Source organism: Corvus cornix, chromosome 5, assembly GCF_000738735.6.
Source record: "Corvus cornix cornix isolate S_Up_H32 chromosome 5, ASM73873v5, whole genome shotgun sequence".
NCBI classification, from domain to species: domain Eukaryota; kingdom Metazoa; phylum Chordata; class Aves; order Passeriformes; family Corvidae; genus Corvus; species Corvus cornix.
Genome location: NC_046335.1, coordinates 5,418,729 through 5,441,608, shown reverse-complemented (window position 1 = coordinate 5,441,608; position 22,880 = coordinate 5,418,729). Strand labels below are relative to the sequence as shown.

The following is a 22,880-nucleotide window of genomic DNA, read 5'->3' as shown; positions in this document are numbered from 1 at the left end:
TACAGCCAGCTTTACATATAAGAAACTGCGTGGTATATGCAGGCTTCCTTCTTTGTTTCTTTATATATTTTCCATATTCTCTGCTTTTATAACCCTCCCGAGACCTTTTACAGTTACAGAACCCACACTATACCCACAGGTGGGCGGGCAGGAAGCAAATCTCTCCATTTCATAAGCAGTCCACTTTTAATATATTCAATTGCTAATGACCTTGACAGAAGAGCTCCATGCAAAACACCATATTCTACGGGGTGTCGTTTGAAATATTCATAGACTTTTCTGCCAGAAAGCTGATTTCTTAAACAGTAAGATTTCAGACTTACTGAAGGCTGCACTCCTTGATTTCCATTCAGCTGGAAAAACTGGTGCTAATCTACCTCCCCTATATTAAATTTGCATCCTTCTAAAATCCTAAAATGAAGCCTGTAGGATTTCTGTGGAACGCTAAAGCAATACCAGACAGTTTCTATATCAAACCAGATTAAGATGGTTTACAGGCAGTTCTGTTGCCTTGTTCTCTCCTGTCTTGAAAGAGACAGCACATTTGGCCATATTCACTATTCCAAAAAAGGGTACCCACACAGTACTTGTTGTACTTTTTTTGCCATTCACAGGTTTTTATCCAATTATTCATGATAAAATGAACAAAAAATAAAAGGCTGTATGGAAATGTAGCTGAGTCTTTAAAGCAATAATCACTCCTTACCTGCCAATTCTCATTCATTAGGCACCCAATGCAAAATGTTTTGCAGCAGACAGAAATCTATCTGCTGAGGATCAGGCCTTGCAACAGGAGACTGGGAAATTCAGACCATATGCCTTGGTAGCCAAGAGAATTCCTGCAAGGAGTGTAGCCCTCTATGTGCCCTCCAAAGAAAGACAAGCTTTCCTTGATCTTACTCAATCTTTTGACTCTGACTACTGAGCTTATTGAGAGACTAGATTCCATTAAAAGGAGCAGAATGAATTCAGTGTTCAAAACCAATGGGCCAAAGCAGATCAAATCAGCCCTTCGTTTGTGGCTTTTCTCCTTTTCCAAGATTCAAGAAATCTCTGCATACCCCAGTGACAGAGCAGATGTGAAAAATCACCTGCTATGACTTTTAAAGCCCAGCAGTCCTGTCACCCATTCAAAATCAATTCTCAGTTATTTCACTGTCTTGAACCCTACACAGACACTGACAGGGTTCTAGCAGAAGCTAATCCAGCCAAGGACCAGCTCAGCTATGCTGTAAGAATAGTTTGGAGACTATCCTGACTTATGCCTCACTTAAAAAAAAAAAAAAAAAAAATCACAATGACTGACAGCAAAGAAGTTACACGAATCATTTCTAGATTGAGTGCCAGAACTCTACATGTGTTTCAAATTACACTACAACACTGTACAACAAAGAAATATGCAGAAATTTTCCACTTGAAGTGAAGGTTAAAAATTAAACACTAACAAAGCTCTAACAGATATGAAACCCAACCTCATCTTAATGTGAAATTTAAAATGCCTGAGCTGTCCTACACTAGGAAAAAAGGAATGAATCAATCCAGTTGTTCACAAGAAAAAGCACAGTGGGCTAAAACATGTTCATTGTATGTACAGATTTTCACAGCACTCCCACTCTGCTTCAGTACTTACCCCCTCAACTCTTAAAATCGCATTCTGTTTAGATTTAACTTCTAATTTATCAAATTATATTACCTATCCTCATTAGATTAGTGTTCACCATTGAAATTCATTTTCTGCATCTTACTTAAACAAAACACTGACTGGGGTGATCCTAACAAAGTGGTTATACCTGAAAACAAGTTGCTAGATCAATGGGAAGTCACATTTTTCACTAAAGAAAAAAGGAGGAAACCTGATTTTTTATATACACATATATATATTAGGCTTGGATCTCTCCAAAGCTAAGTAGGAAAACACTATTTTATTTTAAGCAGTCCAGGCTTGTTGGTCCAGGTCTGTTGCAAATAGAAATTTTTAACCTGACTTGTAAATTACTTCAATTTTATGAGAATGGTGAGGATATGACTGGCACTGCTGAGTATGATCCACTTTGGATTACAGGAGACTGTTTCTAAACTTTGAGTCATGAAGTTCACATATCTTTACCCAAAATGTAATCACATAAGCAGATTTTCAATTTATAGTCAGTTTTTAAGTGGCTTGTGTATGGCTCTTCACAGCTGTAAAACTTGGTGGCTGCTGTGTGGCTGCTCCTGTTAGACAGACAGACTTACAATTACTGCCAAGAAAGTCTACATTTTTCAGGACCTCCAAAAAAACATCATTTGGGTCCTCAGGGGTTTTTTGTTGCTGTTTTCTTTTTCTTTAGAATCAAAACTATGTATCAAACATATATTTTTAAAGCAACACACCACTTTCCATCCCCATCCAGGGTTATTCTTTAGCTACTTGGCACGTCAGTTTGTTATATTTTTCATTTCTTTTGTTTTCCAGTAAGAAAAATGCAGACCTCCAACCACACAAATTCAGCATGCTCAGCAAAAACATCAGGAAGAAAAAAAAATAAAATAGAGAGAGACAGGCCTTTTTTGCCCATCTAAGAAAAGTAATGGCAGCAAGTGCCCAAGCACCCGGGTGCTCCTTGCATTCTCTTGCAGCCAAACACCTCTGCTCCCCAAAATGCAATTCAACAGATTTGCACCACTTTGAACCAAAAGGTGACACTTCCCACTTCAGTTAAACTATACCAAACTAATAGTTTGTGGTGACAGCAGAAGTGCCAGTAGAGCCCTTGATAAGACAGAAATCTCTCTCTCCAAACATATCAATAAGTTGCCCTCAGCTCTGTGCAGAGACATTTCTGAATGCATGTCCCTGAACACTTCAGTAATTCAGAGCAGTGACAAAGTCACACAGACCCAGGGCTGTTCGTCATCGTGGAGGGACAGGCAGCTGCAGAAGCTGCCCCCAGGATGGGCACGTTCCAGTGATCCAAGACCCCACTTTCCTCCAAGGGCAGCACCACATGTTTGGGAGATGCTCTCACACATCCTCTCCCCTTTTCCAAGTCACGTTTCCATCTGACAGCTGAGACAAGCATGAGCTGGTCCTCGAGTTTGAACAACCAAAGTGACCTTTATGGGGGGCTGAAGGACACAAACCCCTACACATTACACCAATCATTTGTGTTGGGGGGAAAAAAAAAAACCTAAATCTTCATTATTCTCAGATTTCCAATACCCTGACAAAAAAGTGCATAAGGATTGTTAATGCTTTTCTGCAGTACTTAAGAAAAAAAAAAAGAAAATTTACAGCCCCGGGGGAAATTGAAAACAAATTTGTAAGAACAATTTCAACATAAATATCCTTTTTTTCCAAAATATACAAACTCCACACAGAAGAGCAGTGGAAAAAATGCAAAATCAAGTTTATGGTCTGCTCATGAAGTGTTTTGAAAAGCCTTATAAGCAAATAATACAAGTCATCTTAAAAAGCTTTTTTTTTTAATTATAAAAGATTCCTTACAAATGTTCTACACAATCCCTTAAGGATTTACCCTTTTTCTTGCTCTTTGCTAAAACCTTCTTGCCACCTGTGTCCTTCATTACATCAATTCACCAAGAAAAAGAAAAAAGTTCTGAAACCTAAAGCAAGTCTTGCAGAAGATAAGAGGTTAAGGAATATTTAAAAAACCATGTACTGAGTGTTTTGAAGATATAAAACTGTATTTTTTTTAAAAAGTCAATAAATTATGCTACCTGAAATGAATTCAAAATCACCAGGTTGACAGTGTCTTTGCAATAATTCTGGCTCCAGAAACTCAGGTAACAGCCTGTACATTTGAGGGAACTATTTAGCAGCAATAAATATCCAGACTGCAAAGTTATTAACAGGAAAATGAAAAGAGGGAAAACCCAAAATTTGAAAAAATGAAATAATTAAATACATTTAGAATCGTACAATGGTTTGGGTTGGAAGGGACTTTAAGGACCATCCAGTTCCAACCCCCCTGCTATGGGTAGGGATGCCACCCACTAGGCCAGGTGGCTCAAAACCCCATCCAGCCTGGCCTTTTATAAGCACAAATGAATAGGAAACTAAAAATCTTTAGCTGGAGAGGTTTACATTGTGCCCAGCTCTTCTGCCTCACCCAGGCAGCTGTATGCAGCTGCCTGAAAAGCCCCAAAGCAGGGACAGAGGCACATTAGTTAAGCATTCATCATCAACAGGAAATGCGCATGAGTTCATATAAACACAGAAACACAAATATATAAACCAACAGCCCTGCACGGCTTAAGGTATTTCAGACACCCCATGGAATAGGGTTAGAGCTGTACTGGCTGGGAACCCACAGCAATGATGTATTTGTTTTGGAATGGCAAACAGCCTCAGGACTCAGAACTCTTCTGGTGGGCACTACCAACCCACCCACCCATGAGCCTCCCCTTGCGGCCGCAGCCACCCCGCACCCCTCAACTCCTTCATCACCTCCACAGCCAAGCCCAACAAGCCTGGTTGCTCCTGTTCACAGGAGGAAAATGACACATTTAAAAGTGTCTCCAAGAAAAGACTGTGGCATTGTTTGCAAACCCTCCTCTGAACACCCACATGGACGCTGCAATGCAACTGCAGAATTTAAAGGATTTTGTTCCATGAAGCGTTGGACTGCCTCAGAACCGGTGCCATTAAATGCAATGGACATAGACGACAGCATTCCTGACAGATTTGGACACCAGCATTCATGGGGCACAGGCAAAGGGAATCATCCCTGCACAAGTCATCTTTTTCTCGTTTGTGATGAGGCTGAGGGGGCCTCCAAGCTCCCCTCACACTGGAGGTCCCTGACAGCTGTGCTCCATCCAAACAGGTGGCAAAGGCTGAACCAGGCTCTGTCCAAGTTTAAGCTGCTAATTAATACTTGGTTGCAGAAGCTTAATACCAGATAATAAAAAATACAGGCATCAGGAGGACACAGAAACAGTAAAAATGGAGACAGCCTCAATTCCAGACAGCCTTCAGTTTTCTGAAGCACCATTAAGTTGCTTATTTACCTTACTTAGTCTATCTACCTCTGTCATTTCCTGGATGAGACACAACTTCTCCCATGCCAGTGAACTAGATGGGATTCCTGTTTGGATTTCAGTGGTCTCTGAAACTGCACACTAAATTGCCTCAACTTTGTTCAGTACTTTGTGGCTTCAGTTTTCCCAGATTGCACAGCCAAACATAAACTGTTATTTTTTAAACTCTTTCTTGCCTTGCCAGCCTGCACATTCATTCTGCCATGCAGTCTTCCAGGCACTGGAAGTGCTGATGACCTTGAGAGTCGGGCCATGATGAGCTGGGTGACACTACCCCAGTAGCTACACATTTTCAGGTGCCATTTAAGCCATGAACACGTCTCTAGAGAGGAAACACATCTCTTTTGGACTTCCTAACCTCCTTTACCCATGCACAGAAGGTTCCCAAGCTCCCTTCCAAACATGGCTGCACACCACGATGCTGCCAAGCTGCTGGACCAGCCCTGCATTATATTTTTTGACAAAGTTAAGCTCTGTGCTTCATTTCTCACAAACACAGTTTGACTGTAGACAGCAGTCGACAAGTAAATCTACCCTTTTCCATGGCAAACAGCCCAACTTTAATATTTTTACTGGCTTACAGCTGGGTAAATTAAGCCCCAGATTTTTATTTATTTATTTTTTAATACCGTGCAACTGAAAATGAACAGCTACTTCACTACGACTGCCAAGGACAACCTTAAAAACACTAATGCAATCCAGTCCAGCTCTAAATAGATCTATAAAGGCAAGAGGACCAAAAATTTCAGCTTATCCACCTAAACAAAATGTTGGTTGGGCAGGAAGTCTAATATTTTGTAAAGATCCTTAAAAAAAAAAAAAAAAGGAAGAAAAAAAAAAGATCCCTGGCAAGCTGAAGATGGTAACAATCCCAGCTATAATGCCATGAAATGGGAATTAAAATGTGCTGATTTACTTACCCCAGCCTTCCCAGCATTTCAGGCTCTGGAACTTGTGGTCCATATGTCTCCACTTGCAGAGGCTGATATTCATACAAAGTTTCCTCTAACTTTTGAATGGGAGCTAATGAAATATGCTGACCCTGTTGAAAAGCAAAAAAAAACAAAGTTAAATTTCTACATACTGGGTCAAGGTTTTATTTTTACTTTTTTTTTATATGCAATATAAGAACAAGCATTAACTTGGTCCAGACAAACACCATCCCATTAAGAACATACTGTTCGCTGTATCGCTCCATGATTTACATTTTTTTACTGGGACCTACAAATTGGAAGTGATGTTTCATGAGCTATAATTGTTTGGACAAGAAGGAAGGGGGGAAGATTTATTCAGGGCAAGTTTACCATTAGCAAGTACAGCTGCTTCCAGTGTCACTAGCAAAATTATTATTAGGCACAAATTTCATTTATCTGAAGTACTACCAAACAAATGTTTCTGAGCAACCCTACTTGATTCTGTAATCAAAGATTTCCTGAAAGCCCTAATTAGAAAGGGAAGCCACTTTCCTTTCTCTCCACAGGCTTTGTAAGCTCCCATACATAATGGCTCTCAAGACAGACTTTTACAGAGCAATACAATTAATTCATTCAGCAAATTCCCATTTGTTTCATAATTAAAAATATAGAAACACACAAACATTAAGTTTTCATTCCAGGTAGTACTTTTGCAAGCCCTTCAGACCACTGAGAAATAGTGAGACATTTCCACACCCTTCCTCTCCAAGTCCCTATCACTCGGAGCTCTCACAAAGTAGGAGACTTGTGGCTGGGAAGGAGGGGGTCAGGAGGATCTGAGATAGAGCCAAAGTTAACAGATGTTGCTGCGTGACATTCTACACTGATTTGTTGATCTTTCACACAGTTTCAATTTTCTACTGTATTCTATGGTGCTCACAAAAATTAGCAGCAGCAGCAAAAAGATGGAGCATCGTGAGCTGCCCCAAAACAGCCTGGCTTTCCCTGTAGAAATTGAGCTTCCCATCTGCAGAATGCAGGAATTTAGCAAAGTAGTAGTATTGTTTTTGTAGACATTTTGTCTGAAACAGGAGATGGGAAGCTTTCCACGGTGTAATGCTGTGTATAACCCTGGCTCCCACTGGTGATCACTTACTGAGCTGAGCTTCCCTGGGGCCACTCCTGTGAGCATCTACTCCCTCAAGTGGAAAATGCAGGCTCCTAATGTGGGACACTGAGTTAAAATTAACTAAAGAGGGGAATGAAAAGGTCTGTAGAAGGAGAAAGCTGTTAATTAAATTTGTGGTTGAAGACAGTGACCTTTCTGAATTTGGAGAAGAGATATTTTTGTTTAGGGAGTTGCAGAAAATAGCTAAGAAAACTGAAGACGTAAGTCCTTGAGAAGTGCAATCGTGGATCTAAGCCGATCTCTATGGAAATATCAGCGGCTCAAGTTTTCCATTGAAACAGCCCTGTGCATGTGATGAAGACAGAGAGTTTTAAGCTTTTTCTGCACTGCCTAGGGAACTGGAGAGGCTGCTGCTAACACTGGTATGGGGACAGTGTCCTGGAGATGAGATGTGAAGGAAGTTCTCCAGTCAGCGATGCACCACTCCAACTCTCACGGTCAGCACTTTCATTTATGTGCTACAAACTATTGCTGCAACATTAAAAGAAGGTTACCACACATTTTAAAAAAGTAGGAAAAGAAAGGTTAAAAATTCAGCTTTAATCCCACTTCATGATATTTTAGGACATAAATGCAGGGGGTTCTATTCTCCTAGAAGCTGTCAATTTAAAATCTATTCAAGTTTATTAAAATATGATACTTTGTAACTATATTTATGTGGGCCTCTTACACCAATTGCAAAAGGTTAATGCTTAAATAAGACTCTTAGATTTGAATTTTTAGCAACATCTTTATCTCTAACCAAACCAAATGGAAAATCATACCAACATTTTACATGTGTACAACCTCATCTGGGGAGTGAAGAGTCTCACTCTTTCCAAACCCAAATTTTTTTCCAGCCATAGAAAAGAAATTTCAGTTTTGGGCAAAGATCAAAACCACGGTAAATATTTTGGGAAGTAAATTCTGTGTGGAAAAAGGGAGAATCTCAGATTCCAGGCACCCCATCCCTTGAGGACGCCACCAGAACAGCTGCTCACTGTCAGCAGAGTTGCCACTGGTGCCTTCCTGACACTTTGCTAACAAGAGTAACTTCTGCCAGCATTGGCCAAGAGACATGGGAAGGCTCCCAACACATGGACTGGGCTCATCACTGGCCTCCTTCCCCACCATCATTTATGGAGCTACAAATGTCCACCTCTGGGAGCTCCTGGGAGGATGGGATGAAAATGTTTCATTTTTCTTCCCCTCTTTGTGGGGTTTCCAAGGAGCCTGAGGTCACAGGGGATCACGATGGTCATTATCTCTCAGATGACCGAGCAGTAACTGTAAGGGAGCTGCCCATGAATGGTGGGAAGGCTGAGTGCTCTGCACACCAGGGGTAGGGGGGGCACAGGGGTCATGAGGAAGGACCTCTCTGTGAGGTGTGGAATTGCACCACCAACTCACTGTGGTGGCCTGGAGAGCAGCAGAAAATTGGAAGAGGAGCTGCATTATAGAAACCATCCACCCTTGAGCTGGTCTGACCTCATGTCCAGCACAGGCCAGGACATTTTGTGTTCACGTATGAAGCCCAAGAACAGGCAGTTCAGCCAAAACACCTTCTTTTGAAAGCCATCCAATCTAGACTTACAGATTCAGATCATAAAGGTCCAGGCACACCCCTAGGTAAATTGTTGCAATAGTTAATTATCTGCACCACTAAATACTGGCAACTCATTTCTGGTTCATCAGATTGACTGTCTCCTATGTTTTTCTCACCTCCCTCACGGGTCAAGGTGCAAGTATTAGGAACCAGGATGTACTTCTGCATGGCAAAACAACTGCACTGGTCTGTGTGCAGCCAGCAGATCTGCACCTCAAGGAGATTATGCAGCTGGATGAGACAGCTCATTTGGTTTTGTTTCCCAAAATCACAACTTTAGCTGATGGGCTTTGGCAACATGGATTACATTCCACTTAGCAGTGGGTAAAAAGCCCCATGACCAGCTGTTGTTCCTGCCCTATAGCTGTCTGGCCTTTAGGCTCCTGAGCTCACAGACCTCCAAATGAGCGCACAGGTTAGTGAGGTCCCAGAACTGGGTATGGCACAGACTGGTGCAAAAGGCTGGGATGGAAACCAAAACCATTGCCCTTCCTATTTCCACAGATGTTGGGATAAGCTGACTCACAATAAAACCTTGCTGAAGCTAAAAGGCTCAATTTGACCATTATTATCTCACTTAAAAGCTGTTTGACCAGAAGCCTCCCACTTCTGTCTTTCTGTCCCAAGTGGTCCCTAACCACTTCATAACAGACTGGTAAGGGAAGCTGCTGTGTAACTTCAGAGACACCACAACAGACAGTAACTGTTACTTTGGACTTACACAGCACTTTTACAGATCCAAAACCCATTTCTAATCTATGAGGTAAGACTTTTAAATTTCCTGTATTCCACCTAGACAGTCAGCCTTACCTCTTTCCAGCATTAGGAGGCATTTATCAGCATGCTGAAACCAAAATGAAAGCAGTGGAGCCAAGATCCTGCTTCTGCATTGCTTTCTCCTGACAAACCTAAAACCTGATGTGGTCATGGGTAAGTATTTCTAATTCCCCTTGGATGCTGTAATGTTTGTGTAAAAGAAGCTGACAGCACCCAAGTGAAGACAGAAAAGGCTTCCAAGAACACAGACAACACTTTTTCCTGCCTCCTCTCCCTCCCATCCCAATCTTTGCGGCATACGAGTGTTTTCCCTACGATTATTTTAGGCCCTGGAGCTGTCTATTACATATTGGAATGTATGGAACCACAAAACATGCTGCTAATTAGAAGGAAGGCATTTGCTTATCCTTAGGACTTTGTTTATATAAAAGCCTGCACAGCAATGGATTTGTGAGCAACTGACATTCTATTCATGTGCTGTACGGGTTCAGATGAGAGACATACAGGATTAAATTGGGAGGGAAGTTGAATAATGTCTTTGTATGAGAAGTAAAATTGACTGGCTGATACACGGTTTGAGACAACTCTCAGCTGAAAAAGAAACAAAAGCAGTGGCCAGTTTTGGTTTCAGATCGTGATACAACATGGCATTAATCAAATAAAAAGCCATGGATTACAACAAAGAACTGCCCTTGGAGTAACAAGGAGCTTACTTTAAACAAAAACAACACTCTTTCAGGAAGAATCATGGCTATCAGAACATCAAAATTATAGTGTATCAGTGCACCTTTCACACAGGTTTGGGGAGAGACTCTTGGCAGATGCCAGGTACATCAGTATATACATCTGCCTGCTAGCAGAAAGAGGTTATTTTAGCAGAGTACAGAAATATCGGCCCAAGTTGCAGCATTCACACTTCCTCCCATCCTGCCCTCTTCTCCCTATCCCTGCTTCCAAAATGATACTGCCTCCCTTCACCTCCTTCCCTCAGCAGCAAAAAGAAACAACTGACAGCCTTCCCAGAAATCTTTCAAGTGCTGAGGAGGAGGAGAAAGGAGACTGACACCAAAAAATGCACTAGTAGGGGAAAGAGGAGAAACGGCTATGCCACAAAAACATCCCCAGGCAAGAGACAGAAGCCAGAGACTGGGGTCAGTAAAACTTGTCCAGACAAGGCAAGTTTCTGTACTAGCAGCAGCTGGACTAGTTGCTGGGGCTAATCTTCTTGCTTTTTTAATTTCTCTCTGCTTAGGAACTTACTCAGCTCTGCTATCACCCCACTTCCACAGCACACGTCAGAGAACAGAAACAGCGACATTCACGCTACATCTCATTAAGTTGGTTTGCAGCAATGTTATTTTTATTTAACCCTTTTCACTGTCAGGTCACTCTCCTGAGCCTGGCGAAAGGAGATGAGGAAGAACCAAGGGCTGTGGGATGCCAGGACATGATGCTGCTAAAACACATCCCCCAGCACTGCTTCCATTGTACATGGCAGGACAGAGAGGTTAACAAAGACCCTCTGAAACACACCATCATCTGAGCATGCAATTATCCAAACGCTTTCAAGCAAACATTAAAACAAAACTATAAATTCCTTGAATTTTTCAGTATAAGCAGTCTTAGGAAACTATTTTACTGTTAAGCTTGTAACAGAATTCAGGTTTTGGAAAGATGTCATGTTAACACAATTTCTTACAGATATTAATGCAAACATCTTTGGCAATGTGGTGCGAGCCAGAAGCTGGATTGTTGTGGGTTTATTTTCCCCCTCCAGTTTCCATCCTCTCAATTCACCATTGACAAATCCACGTCAGCAATGCTAATGTGGCTTTCTGATTCTGATTAACTACTTTGACTACAGTAATACTCAGGAAAAGGAGAATGGAACTGATAGATTTGGAGGGCTCAGTTAATATTATTTTAACCTTTACCCTCTCTGTCTTCCACAGCCTTTTAAAATAAACACAAAGTATGTCAAACTAAAATGTATAATTCTATTCCTTGGCCTAAAATTCCTGTGCCAGTGAAGCTTTTACAAAGACTTAAACATCTGAAACCAACTGTTCTCTCTTCTGCTCTTAAAAAATCAAGAATAAATCTAATTTATTTACTTGATTATGAGAAGTGCTATGAGGATATCTCAGAAGCTAAACAGAAGGAGAACAAATGATCTGACAGAAAGCAACAGAACCAACATTAAGATTTTCTGTTGATCTCAAAACCAAAATCTGACCACAAATAGCAAGATCAGAGACACAAGATTGTCCCCCCACCCCTTCTCTGTGTGGTAGATTATTTCAGATGCCTAATAACAATCTCACTAAATTTAGACCTTTTTTATTCCCCACAGTAACTTAATTTGATTTTCAAATGCCAAAACAGATTTAAAATATGTGCTTTCTTTAGGAATGACAGAAATAAGCCAAGAGAGCAACAGCACTGAAGAAGCTATTAACAAAGACAGTCAGATATTATGTGATTTGTTACACAAACAGGTACCTGGGAAATTAACCACTGAGTAACATGGGTTAAATCACACCATCAGTTCCACTTGCCTCCAAAATTTTCCTTTACAACTTTCTGACATAAGTAATTACCTGGCCAGACTTATCTTTAAGCTCCTGCCAAAAAGCCCCATTTCTCTAATCTCCCAGAAGAAAGCCTGTGTCCATCTAACAAGCTGAAATACAATTCTGCTGGGTCAGAGCCAGAGCAGGATTTAGTGCCTACTCTCTGCACAGAAAAGCCCGGTGCCCTTTCCTCATGCCCCTGGATCACAGCGCCTGCCTGGGACTGTCCTCCCCAGCACTGCCTGCTGAAGCCCAGGCAGGATTCAGGGCATAGTCTGGATGTTTGCTGCAAGAAGTCACTCTCATGTTTTCGGCGGCGACCCCAGAGTTCTGGCAGGAACTGCCAAGCTTTCCTCAAAATCCCTGCCACTATCGAAGGATAGCCCAGTACACAAGACAGCATTATTTCAGGGAATAAAGAATTAAAACACAACATTTTCAGATCACTAATAAGCCCACAGGTCACACTCTTGGTTTTCTGCACTGGTTTCTCAATCTTGCTCCCAACTTTGTCTCAGCTCCTAAGCACTTACTCAACTTCAGTGCATGCCGCTGTGCCAGATGCGGCTCAACTGCTTCTGCTCCTTTTGCTCTGTCCCCAGGGCCTCTACCCTGCACATGGCGCCTGTTCAGCCACTTTCAGTTCAACTGAAGGGCCATGCCATGAGCTGGCTGCTGGGGGGCATTTGGACACCCTGGAAACGCCAGTTGCATTTGAAAACCTCATTATCAGCTCACACTTTTTTTCCTATAGTGGCTTTCACAGGGCGCAACAAGGCCCTTCTCAGGGTACAGCTGCAGGTTCTTCCCATTTTCAGAGAAACATTTCATTACAGGTGACTTAAAGTCCATGTTCTGCTCGGTTTGTTTCACCAGTCCTCTAACATAGCATTAAGCAGAACTGAACAAACTTTTGTTGCATCTCTACCATGAGACTTCTGGAGCCTTGGTCATTTTGGTTTGGCTATCAACAAAGCACAGTATCAACTATCAACAACAGCCAGTCTAATTACAGGATTTAAGGCTTTAATATAACATTGTTTTAAATACACACATTAAGGGCCTAATTTTTCAAGGGACATGAAGCAGAAATAAATGACAAATGCCACTTTGTTACGAGGCAGAACACAGAGAGGGACAGACACAACAGTGGAGGTCAGAGCACAAGGCATCGCTCACCAACCAGCACTAGCTGCCTGAGTCTCCGCACAGGTGAATCTACTGGTGCTCCTACTTAGCTGAAGTAAACCTGTGTGTTACACTGATATGATCCCTCTATTATGCAAGAAAATTATCTAGGATTTCCTGGAGAACAGTGGAACCTGTAAAAACCGGCTGCTGTGGTGGAAGAACAGCAGCTCGTAAAGAATCATACATCACTGTACTCCACTATCTGCTCTTTCCTGGGATCCTCTAAGGCAGCTTCCCCCCATCCAAACAGCCACAGCTCCACAATATCGTTTTGGAGGAATACAGACTGTGATGGATGATTTAAAAAGAAAGACTGCTTAAAACAGCAAAGCCAAACAGAAAGCTGATCTCAGACTGTAGAAGATGAGAACTCTGTGTGTGCGTATATGGAAGTCAGAGACATATTCCCTGTTTTACTGAGCATCCAGCCTAGACCCAGGTAAATGTTGATAAAGATGCAGAACGTCACATTCAGTATGGCTTATGCCTACCTGATAAAGGGAAGAAATAAAGTGAGAGTCTTTGAATAGCTAGATTTTAAGGAGGGACTGCTAAAGGTTGATGATAGTCTGGCAAGAGAAAGCAAGGAAGTTTTTAATAGCAACAGAGACAAAAAAAAAGAATAAAATATTACGAAAAGGACAATAAAGGCAGATGAAAGGAAAAGCATGAATAGAATACAAAAACAGGAAGGGTGAATTATTAGAAACAGCCAAAACATAAAAAGAAGGAATTTAGAAAAACTGAAGTCTAAAGTTTAAAAACTAAGAAAGTATCAGACATTAGCATTACATGATACATCTTCACAGTATTTGTGGACTGTATTTACTACAACAGCTTAAATGAAAACTGAAACCTGTTAGCAATATATTTAGAAATTATTACTTAACATAGGTGGAAGTAGTTTATTTCTAGCCTTTTTTCATTTGCATGCAGAGCGCACAAGCAAACATGAATCAAATATTCCAGGACAGGAGCGGGACCCACTGCAAACATAACACACACTTTGTGGCACTGCTTTGAAAATGCCCATTAATTCTCTCAAATAAAACAATAAACTCCCTGGGGCAGAAGGAACTGCATTTTTAATCTGCACAAAATATACTCTTTTGTCCTTCCAGAGAGTTTTAGTTTCTTTTCATGCAAGTTCCCATCTATGTTTTAAGTGGGTATAACAAACAGTACTTAAATCTGAACCATAGACACATGACAGCTTTTCAAATTGTTGTGTACTTACTTCCCATGGCACCTGAATTTTATCAGTCCTTTGGACAGGATTCACAAAGCTTCACAGGACCAAGAAGCCTATTTGTAAGCCTTGTCTGATCCTGAGAGAGTTGCAAAAAGTCCTCCTACAAACTACCATGGCCTGCTGCATTGCCCTGGTTTCAGTGGCTACAGCTTCCTAACTCCTAAAAACACAACCAGAAATAACTAAAGCATCTTTAACACATAGAAAAAGGAATGGTTCCTGCCATGAAAAATCTACAGTACTCTACAGAGAAAATAGAAGCTGGCAGCAAAAAAAGTGATAAAATCACATGGCAATTTCACTCAGCCCCTGAAAAATCCTATTTATCTGTTTGCAAAATAAAAAGATGCCTCATCTGTTTTATCTTGTTCACTGGTTCCTTTGTGAACCCTTTTGCTAAAACACTTGTATTCAAATTTAAAAAAAAGCAAGTGTTGCCACGGATTCTGAAAGAGGAGACTGCTGTGAAAGCAACTGCAGCACAAACACCGCATTTCGAGCAAGTTGGAGAGGCTGCCTGAGTATTTCCTGCTATAGGCTTACAACAGACAGTTTTGCCTTAAAAACAACACTTTCATTGTAGAAGGGAAGATTCCTGTATGCTCTGGCACAAGTACTGGATGAAGCCACATCAGCAGAGTGCCCTGACATTTAATAAATAACACCCAACCCACGGAAAGCCATCGCTCAAAGGCAGCGTGCTGGAGATCAGGGATTGCACTGACACCCCATGCCATGGCCACTGGCTGCTGCTTGGGAAACAACACAAACAAGCTGCAATCCCAAAGAAAGGAAGCCCCAAGAACAAGCATTAAGAACATTTGTTAATCAAAGGACTAATCATATAGGAAGGTCTTCATCTCTTTGCATTTCACATATTATTTCCAATCAGTAAAATATGTACCAGGCTCTCCACAGATGATGCAAATGCTTTACCCTGACTCAGGGCAGCTGCTGCTCCAGAAACAAACCAACATAAGTTGATCATTTGAATCCCCTTAAAACTCTTAGTATTGGACCAAATAAAGCACAGTAGAGCTTACCATACTATTTTACAAGCCATGCCAAAAATCTTTGTGCACTTAAAAACTATAATTTAATTAACTTTACCTGTAAGTTTGGCGAGGGAAGGGTGCACGAGGCGGAAGGAAAAGAAAAGAAAATACAAACTCCTTTTCTCCTAAACTCTGAAAATAGTTCAGGGTCCAAATCCCTATACAAGAAGTAATAAAAATAGTTTGGTTTCTGGTAGCAATAACAAAAATGAGGGCAAGATTAATTCTTACACTTTTATAGCAAACAATCTAAAGCAGATGTTCGAGAATAAAAGCGAGATGTCAAAGTAGTTAAAAAGTGCTTTTCAAACCCAAACACAACAAGACAACTTACAGCTTTATGTGCTTACATAAAACTCTAAATCATCTCAGTCAGCTTCCACCCTTCACCCTTCTCTAGTCTAAGAAGCTTCACAATTACCAAAAATGTTACATTCAAGTCAAGATCCACAGATCGGTGTCTTCTGAACAAAAGCACATGCAAGTGACCTTTGCTGATTAGAGATCAGGTCCTGAATCTGGGGCCTTATGAAGAGAAATAGGTCTCCATGGTTTGAATATCCAGGATCTCTGGAATAAAGTCCCTGTCTTCCTGAGAGAGCACACTTTAAAGGTATCTAAAAAAAGTTCAGACTGTATTTACATTTCCGCTAGAAAACTGCAGTTTTGAGAGATCAAACTTCACATTCTAAGGTCAAAATGAACATAAGCATTCCTCAGAATCAGACTTCAAATGGATATTTGAAGTTATCCACACTTTCTTGTTTGCAAGTTCAAAGAATTGCTGATCATAAAACAAATTTTAATATATTAAATCTTTCAAGTACAGATTTCACAGAAGACAATGAGTGTATGCAGGAGAATTGAGTCCCTCCACACGTAACACGGCAGAAGCCTGTGGAAGGTAACCCTAAGCACACCCTTTTCCAATGAAACTGCCATTTATTGTGAACACCGTGTTAACATAAAACACCGTTCACTTAGATGTGCTTTCCAAAAGGCCTCAAGCAGGATGATACTGATTTAAATAAAGAAAATTAGGCAAGTTTTTGCACTCGAGCTTCCCACACAACGAGGATTTGCCAAGCCTTTCCAGTCTAATCAGTGCTACAATCACCCCGATATATAAAGAGACTGACTCAGCGTGCACAAACACTTCCAGACTCACCAGCAAGAGCTGATTTTTGGCTGACCACAGCAAACTGCCTCCTAAGCCGGCCAGCCCCAGTGTCCATCTACCTGGAAGCCATCCATCCAGCCACACTGGGCCACTGTGCATCTGCAACGCCGCTCCACTTCATTACATGAAACACAAACCTGGCGCTACAGCCATCGCAGTAACTGATACCGTATCACTCAAGTCAATGGGAGCAAATCAGAAACTCTACACTACATACGAATAATAATAGGTTTTTGTGTTTCCTTTCCCAAGTGCTGACAGTTTGGAAGGTTGTTTTCCCCACCGCCACCATAGCTGGACTATAACCACATTAATTTCAGCGTGCCAAGGCAAGCTGTTCAAGAAGCTTTCACAGCACATTTGGCCTAATAATCCAGGGTGGGGTTTTGGGGGTTTGTTTTCAATGGTCCAATATTTGACAAGAAAAAGAAAATGAAGTTTAAGATGTATAACTCTCTGGAAAATTATATTTTCAGCAAAAGATGGCAAGCTTTAAAAAAAGCTTTAACAAACATATTTAAAATCACCCTTTAAATCACCAGCAGCCTAAATACCTTGGCCCTAGCTTTGGACATAAATGTTTATCAATTGGTAGTTGACTGAGAAAACCATGTTTTCTCCTTCAGTTTCCCATTAATCTCAGGGAACAGTTAAACCATGACACTTCATCAACTTTTTTTTCCCCCCATCTCCTGTTCACAGCTGTTGCTGTGTTGGCTGAAACATTTATTGCCAGGACAGGGAGCACTGACCAAGAGACCTACAAGGAACAAAAGCCTGCCAGAGCCTAAAGCAGCTCACCTTACGAAATCACCTAACCCCCAGCTCAGCTACTCCAGCAGCTGCACTGGTTTGTTCCAGGGCATTAGCACAAGTAGGGAGCTGCAGTGACTGTTTGCTATCAAGTCAAGCAAATTCAGACTTTGTTTAACCTTTTCTATCTCAGATTTAGACCAATACTATGAGGCAACCCTGAAGTGCTACAAAGAGCATTCTATAATTCATACAATAGCTGAGTCACAGCAAACCAGCAGCCTGGCCAGGATAATGCTTCACTGGATGTACCTACATTTGCTTCTGTAAAGGGCTACAGTTTACTTTTAATTATTCATAATGTTCTGCAATTGGATGTGTATATACACACAGCAGTTTGAATAAAATAAACACACCTCAGTAACTAGCTGATTGCAGTGCACAAATAGTGCAGTTTTTAATGAGATGCTCTTTGTATGCATGGAGGTTTCTGTTCTGTGTGTGTACATACAGATACACCCAGATGCAAATAATCCAGGGCATGAGCTAAACAGTTTGAAACAAAGACTACCATAGAATGTTTGCACAACCCTGTAATGCCCTAATCATGTGCACATTTGCACACGGGAATTATTTAGAGGCATGTCAAGCTAACAAATTTATTTGCCATCAGAAAATTTTATCATACACTTACCTGGGGCTTAGACCTAGATTCAGCAACACTGATTCAGCTTAGAAAACTACCCAGCTTTGAGCACACAAAGAGCCTCACAAAGTCAAAGGAGCAGTCGCATTCCGATTACTTCGGCTGGATCGTGGCCTACAAGTCCAGTCCAACAAAGCCAAGCAAGCCTAAACCTGATGGCGTAAACTGAGCCCATCCGCTGCACTGCAATTACCTATGGCAATAAACACCACGCTCTAGGAAGCAGAGGCTTGCACAAACAGGCCTCCAGAGGCACAACCAGCACCCTCAAAATCCAGTCTCCGCTCCTTGTCCTTGCATGGACTGTTCCAACAGCTTGGGCGTCGAGCAGGTTGTACCCAGGCATTAGACACCAACATGTGCCATTGCTGGGTCCACAGATGGGCCCTAGGGACTGAACTGCAACGAGGACCGAGTCACAGAGCTGAGAGTTAAGCCAAGAGGAATACATGCTTGCTTCATTTCAAAGCACATGCTTAAGGGTTTTCTGGGTCAAAGCCAGGGTGATCCATATCTTATGAGATCAAGCACCTCCGCCAGGTTTGTATCAAAAATTTATGTGACTATTTCAGTGATATCATTAGCCCAAAAGGGCAGACTTTAGTTCAATACTCTAGGTGTGTGCAGCCAGATGAATTTTACCAGGCTAATCCACATGCCTGAGCCATTTCCAAAGCAAAAACCTATCAGTATTGGTGTGAGTTTTCTTATCAATTTAAATGGATGTTTGACCCTCCCTCTCTAAACGAAGGTGGGCATCAGAAGACTAATACAATATTATTAAGATAGATTTTAAGAAGTGCATCTGGCTTCCAAGTAATATATTAAGTTACTTATTTATTATACAAATCATCTTAAGTTCATTATCTGGGTCCCAATCCCATGGCCCAAACAAGTTGAGAAAATAGTCCCACTAGGGACTGTACTTAATGGGGTCCATTACTCATACCAAATAGATCAAACCTCTTTAGAAAGCTAACTTAGAGACAAAGTTTCCAAATTTCTCTAATCATGCATTTAAAACTTTAAAAGGAAGAGAGTAAGCAATTATAAATCATGCAGACACACATACTTTGAAATCTGTACCATTTCTAAAAGTGGACCAGAATTCCAAGAAAGAGCTTACTGCAATAGCCACTAAATCGTCCATATTCACTTCAGTGTTTGTAGAATAATTCTTATCTTAGCATTTAGCATTTGTCTTCCTAGTTAAAATAAAATTGTAAAATGCACTGCAGACAAACCAAAATCCCTGTAAACTGATGTTCAGGGGCATCACTTTATTCATGGGGCGCACCTCATCAAAACAATACAAGAAAATTTGCTTTCTTTCCAAATGCACACCAGATTTCTTTAATCTGCACGTTTACCAAACTGCATAAACAGAGAACTGGTGGTTTGATGCAATCAGCACAGTGCCATTTAAAGCACAGCACATCACAGCACCCTTAAGGCTTTTTGGAAATACCTCTGCTGCTCAGCAGCACCAGCTTTCCACCAGTTGCTGCTCCACATGCTATTGCCAATCAGCTGCATTTGCTGTAGCGCATTCCAAAGTTTACTAATTAATCTCTGTACTAAACCCCACTGATGGCCGGTTGCCATTTGAAATGATCATCATCTTTTATTTAAAGACATAGCGACCATATGGCCAAACTCAGACCTTATTTGTAAAAAAGAGGTGTGCCAAATTTCAGGTAATTAAATCCAGTATCGTTGTGGGCTTTTTAAAACTGGACAGAGGCAATTATTAACAGTTTGAGGGTGTTTATATTAGACACACTCAGTTATTTCAATGTTAATTGTCAGGAAATGGGCACACTTGCTTTCTGAGCTCAGAGCCACATTTGGCAGAGGGTACAAGATGCAACCTACTGGAAAAGAGACCGTTTATGTCTTGCAAAACGGCCTACAAGCTTTGAAGCCGTGTGTTTTAAGGATTCCAGCTTATTGCTACATTTCAGATGAGGTTTTAAACAGTGATTTCAGGCAGTCCAACCTCTCACACCATTGTTCCAGGCTGCTCCCATTCAGCAGCGTGTACTGGCTCCGTGACCTTCACAATGACCTCCACAAAAGCAGTTGTGCATTTTACTGTGGTGTAAATCCTCACAGACAAGTCGAACCTGTTCTTTTTGGCATCCAGCCCTTCAGATGAATACTCTGTGGAGATTTATTATGAAAGGGGAATGAAGGGGCATTATTGCACAACATTCATCCCTCACATACAGCTAAGTTCCATCTCTTACAACTTCTGAAGACTTTTAAATAAACAGATCGTCTTAATTACACAAATCCTTCTTGCTTCTCACCAATTTTCTGCAATTAAAATTCACTGTTGTTTACAAAAAGGTAGACATGCCCAGGAAAAAGCATGTGTGTGAAGGTGTTTTACATTATTATTAATAAGTAATATTCATACTTCCTGTTACTATACACAAGGGATTAGTGTTTCCTAGCACACCATTCACTTACAACACTGAAGTATTATTCCACATTGTAGCAACACACATTGCCCTAAAAGGGTCCATTAATTATTTTTTTAATGCCATGAAGTTGCTGCAGGATATTAGACTGTCTCCATAAGAAATACACTCCATGGTAAAATGATGAATGATGAAGTTTGCAGGTTTTTAATTAGATTTCAGAGCAGTAAGGAATTTACAAACTTATTCTCCATGGCCTTAGCTTAATACTTTGTGTGACCTTATGCAAATAATTAAAAAAAGATTCAAGATTCCATTAATCAGAAAATACAAAAGCATAAAAGAATAGTGAAAGGGGTAGATTGTATAACTTCAGTGAGTCTGCCAAAGTGGTCAGAGTAGTAACCCTGTCATTCACATCATCCACATTCCTTCAGGTTTTCCAATTGGTCCTTCAGCAAAACGTGCCCTGTTAGGGAAGGTGGGGAAACCATAACACAAAAACACCCAACCTAAGTTGCATTGATATTCCAATCCAAAAATCATGTTCCAACTAGCTGGAGTCGCTTGGTATCAACCAGAACTGAAGCATTTTGACTGAAGCACACATTCCACGATCCAAATATCGGAGTTCCCTCAAAAGCTCCCTCCCCCCAGTGTCAGCTGTCATGGACAATTGACAGGGCACACACACACACACCTCCTGCTGCAGAAAGAAAGACCTGCTGTGCGTGTCTCTCCCTGTCACCCACAGGCCATGTCAGGTAGGGGTTCTCTCTCCCCTTCCTAAGTGTCAGCTGGCCATTCCTTGGCTTTCCTGCTTCATTTTCTGCCAGCAAAACCAAAGACAACAGACTGTGCAATAGCAAAAACTTCCCTGTGAAAAAGATAGAAGAAAACACAGTCTCCTCCCACCTTTTTCAGGTCCCGACAGCACTTTCACAGCTCCAGAGCTGCAGGCAGAAGTTTCTCCAAACAGAACATGCAGCAGTGGTTTTTACTGGCTAAATTCACTTCCCCCCGGAGGTCCAACTCTGCCGCCTCCAGCACAGCCCACTCCTTCATTCCTAAGCCTGAGGCTACCAGTGAGAAGGAGTAGAGATGAACTGAAAACAATACAAGGTAAACCAGCATGGTCATAGAGTGCTGTATTTAACAACAAAGATAAAGCATCTGCAGTTGTAAAAGAGATTTCTTCCAACAGTAGAAATTCCACATTTTGAAAACCTGCAGTTGCTATGTACTTTGCATCTTCATAAATAAACCAAATAAAAATTAAAGTGCAGCTACACTTATGCTTTGGTCTTCATGACAAATAAAATAACCCTGATCCTACCAATATTTTATTCAGGGTTCTTAAAAATAAAAAAAATCCAAAAGTTTTTCAATTAGATGATAGAGAGACAATGCCAAAGTTATACCTGGCATCCCCAGCTCAAACTGGTTAAAATTTAAAAGCAGCCAACAGCTAAATGGGTACAACACCCTTCAAGAATATTTATGTTACTTTAAAAGTAACACATCTGTTTAATTCTGTATTTCAAATTCATTTAACTAACCAGACATAAAACAGGTTAAAAATTAGCACAAAGCAAATGCTGTACACAACACTATCAATGAAACTAAACTGACACAACATTAAGACTTAATATACACTGCACCTTAAGGATTGGGATGGGGGGGTTTTACCCCATATTCCAAACAGATTTTAGAAGTGCCTGATATGAGATAAATTCTTGGCCTAACCCTGTCTAGGCTTCAGATTCTACCTAAACAGGAATTCAATGTGGCATCATTCCACCAAGTGGCAGATTAAGGTGCATAAGTGAAACCAAATGGGTGAAGTCAAGGAAAGGATGAAGCTCCCACTGCAATCCCCTCTATATCCTCCCATTAGCTCTCAAGCCAAATCCTCTTTCTCTCCCCCATAACAAAAGAAAATCCTAATCATGTTTTCTTGTAAACAACCACGAAGGGGAATGCTTGGTATGCAGGCAAGGCCAAGATAGTGCCACCACTTTGAAAAGGCAGAAAATTCTTCAAATATTTACTAATTGATTATTCAAACTTTGCTTGTCTGAACCCAAAGGGCTATCACAGGGAAGCATTACAAACTGGGACCAATGTCACTTTTTTCTATATGGCAGCCATGCAGCACAGGTACCCAACACAGGCAGTGCCAGCCCCGGTGCCACGGAGCGTCTCAGGATGGTGAGGATAAGGTGCCTACGTCCAC

General features: G+C 41.1%; 1 protein-coding gene across 3 annotated transcripts in view; it reads right to left on the bottom strand.

The window, feature by feature from the left end:
• Window positions 1-22,880, bottom strand: part of MNAT1 (MNAT1 component of CDK activating kinase) — a 119,230-nt gene that overhangs the window by 28,992 nt on the left and 67,358 nt on the right. For all 3 annotated transcript variants that reach the window (XR_005601898.1, XM_039551792.1, XM_039551791.1), the window contains exon 7: window positions 5,964-6,085. Coding sequence is in view for 2 of the 3 variants with exons in the window: in XM_039551792.1 (XP_039407726.1) it covers window positions 5,964-6,085 (122 nt within the window). In the remaining variant the exon portion in view is untranslated. The remainder of the gene's footprint in view (window positions 1-5,963; window positions 6,086-22,880) is intronic.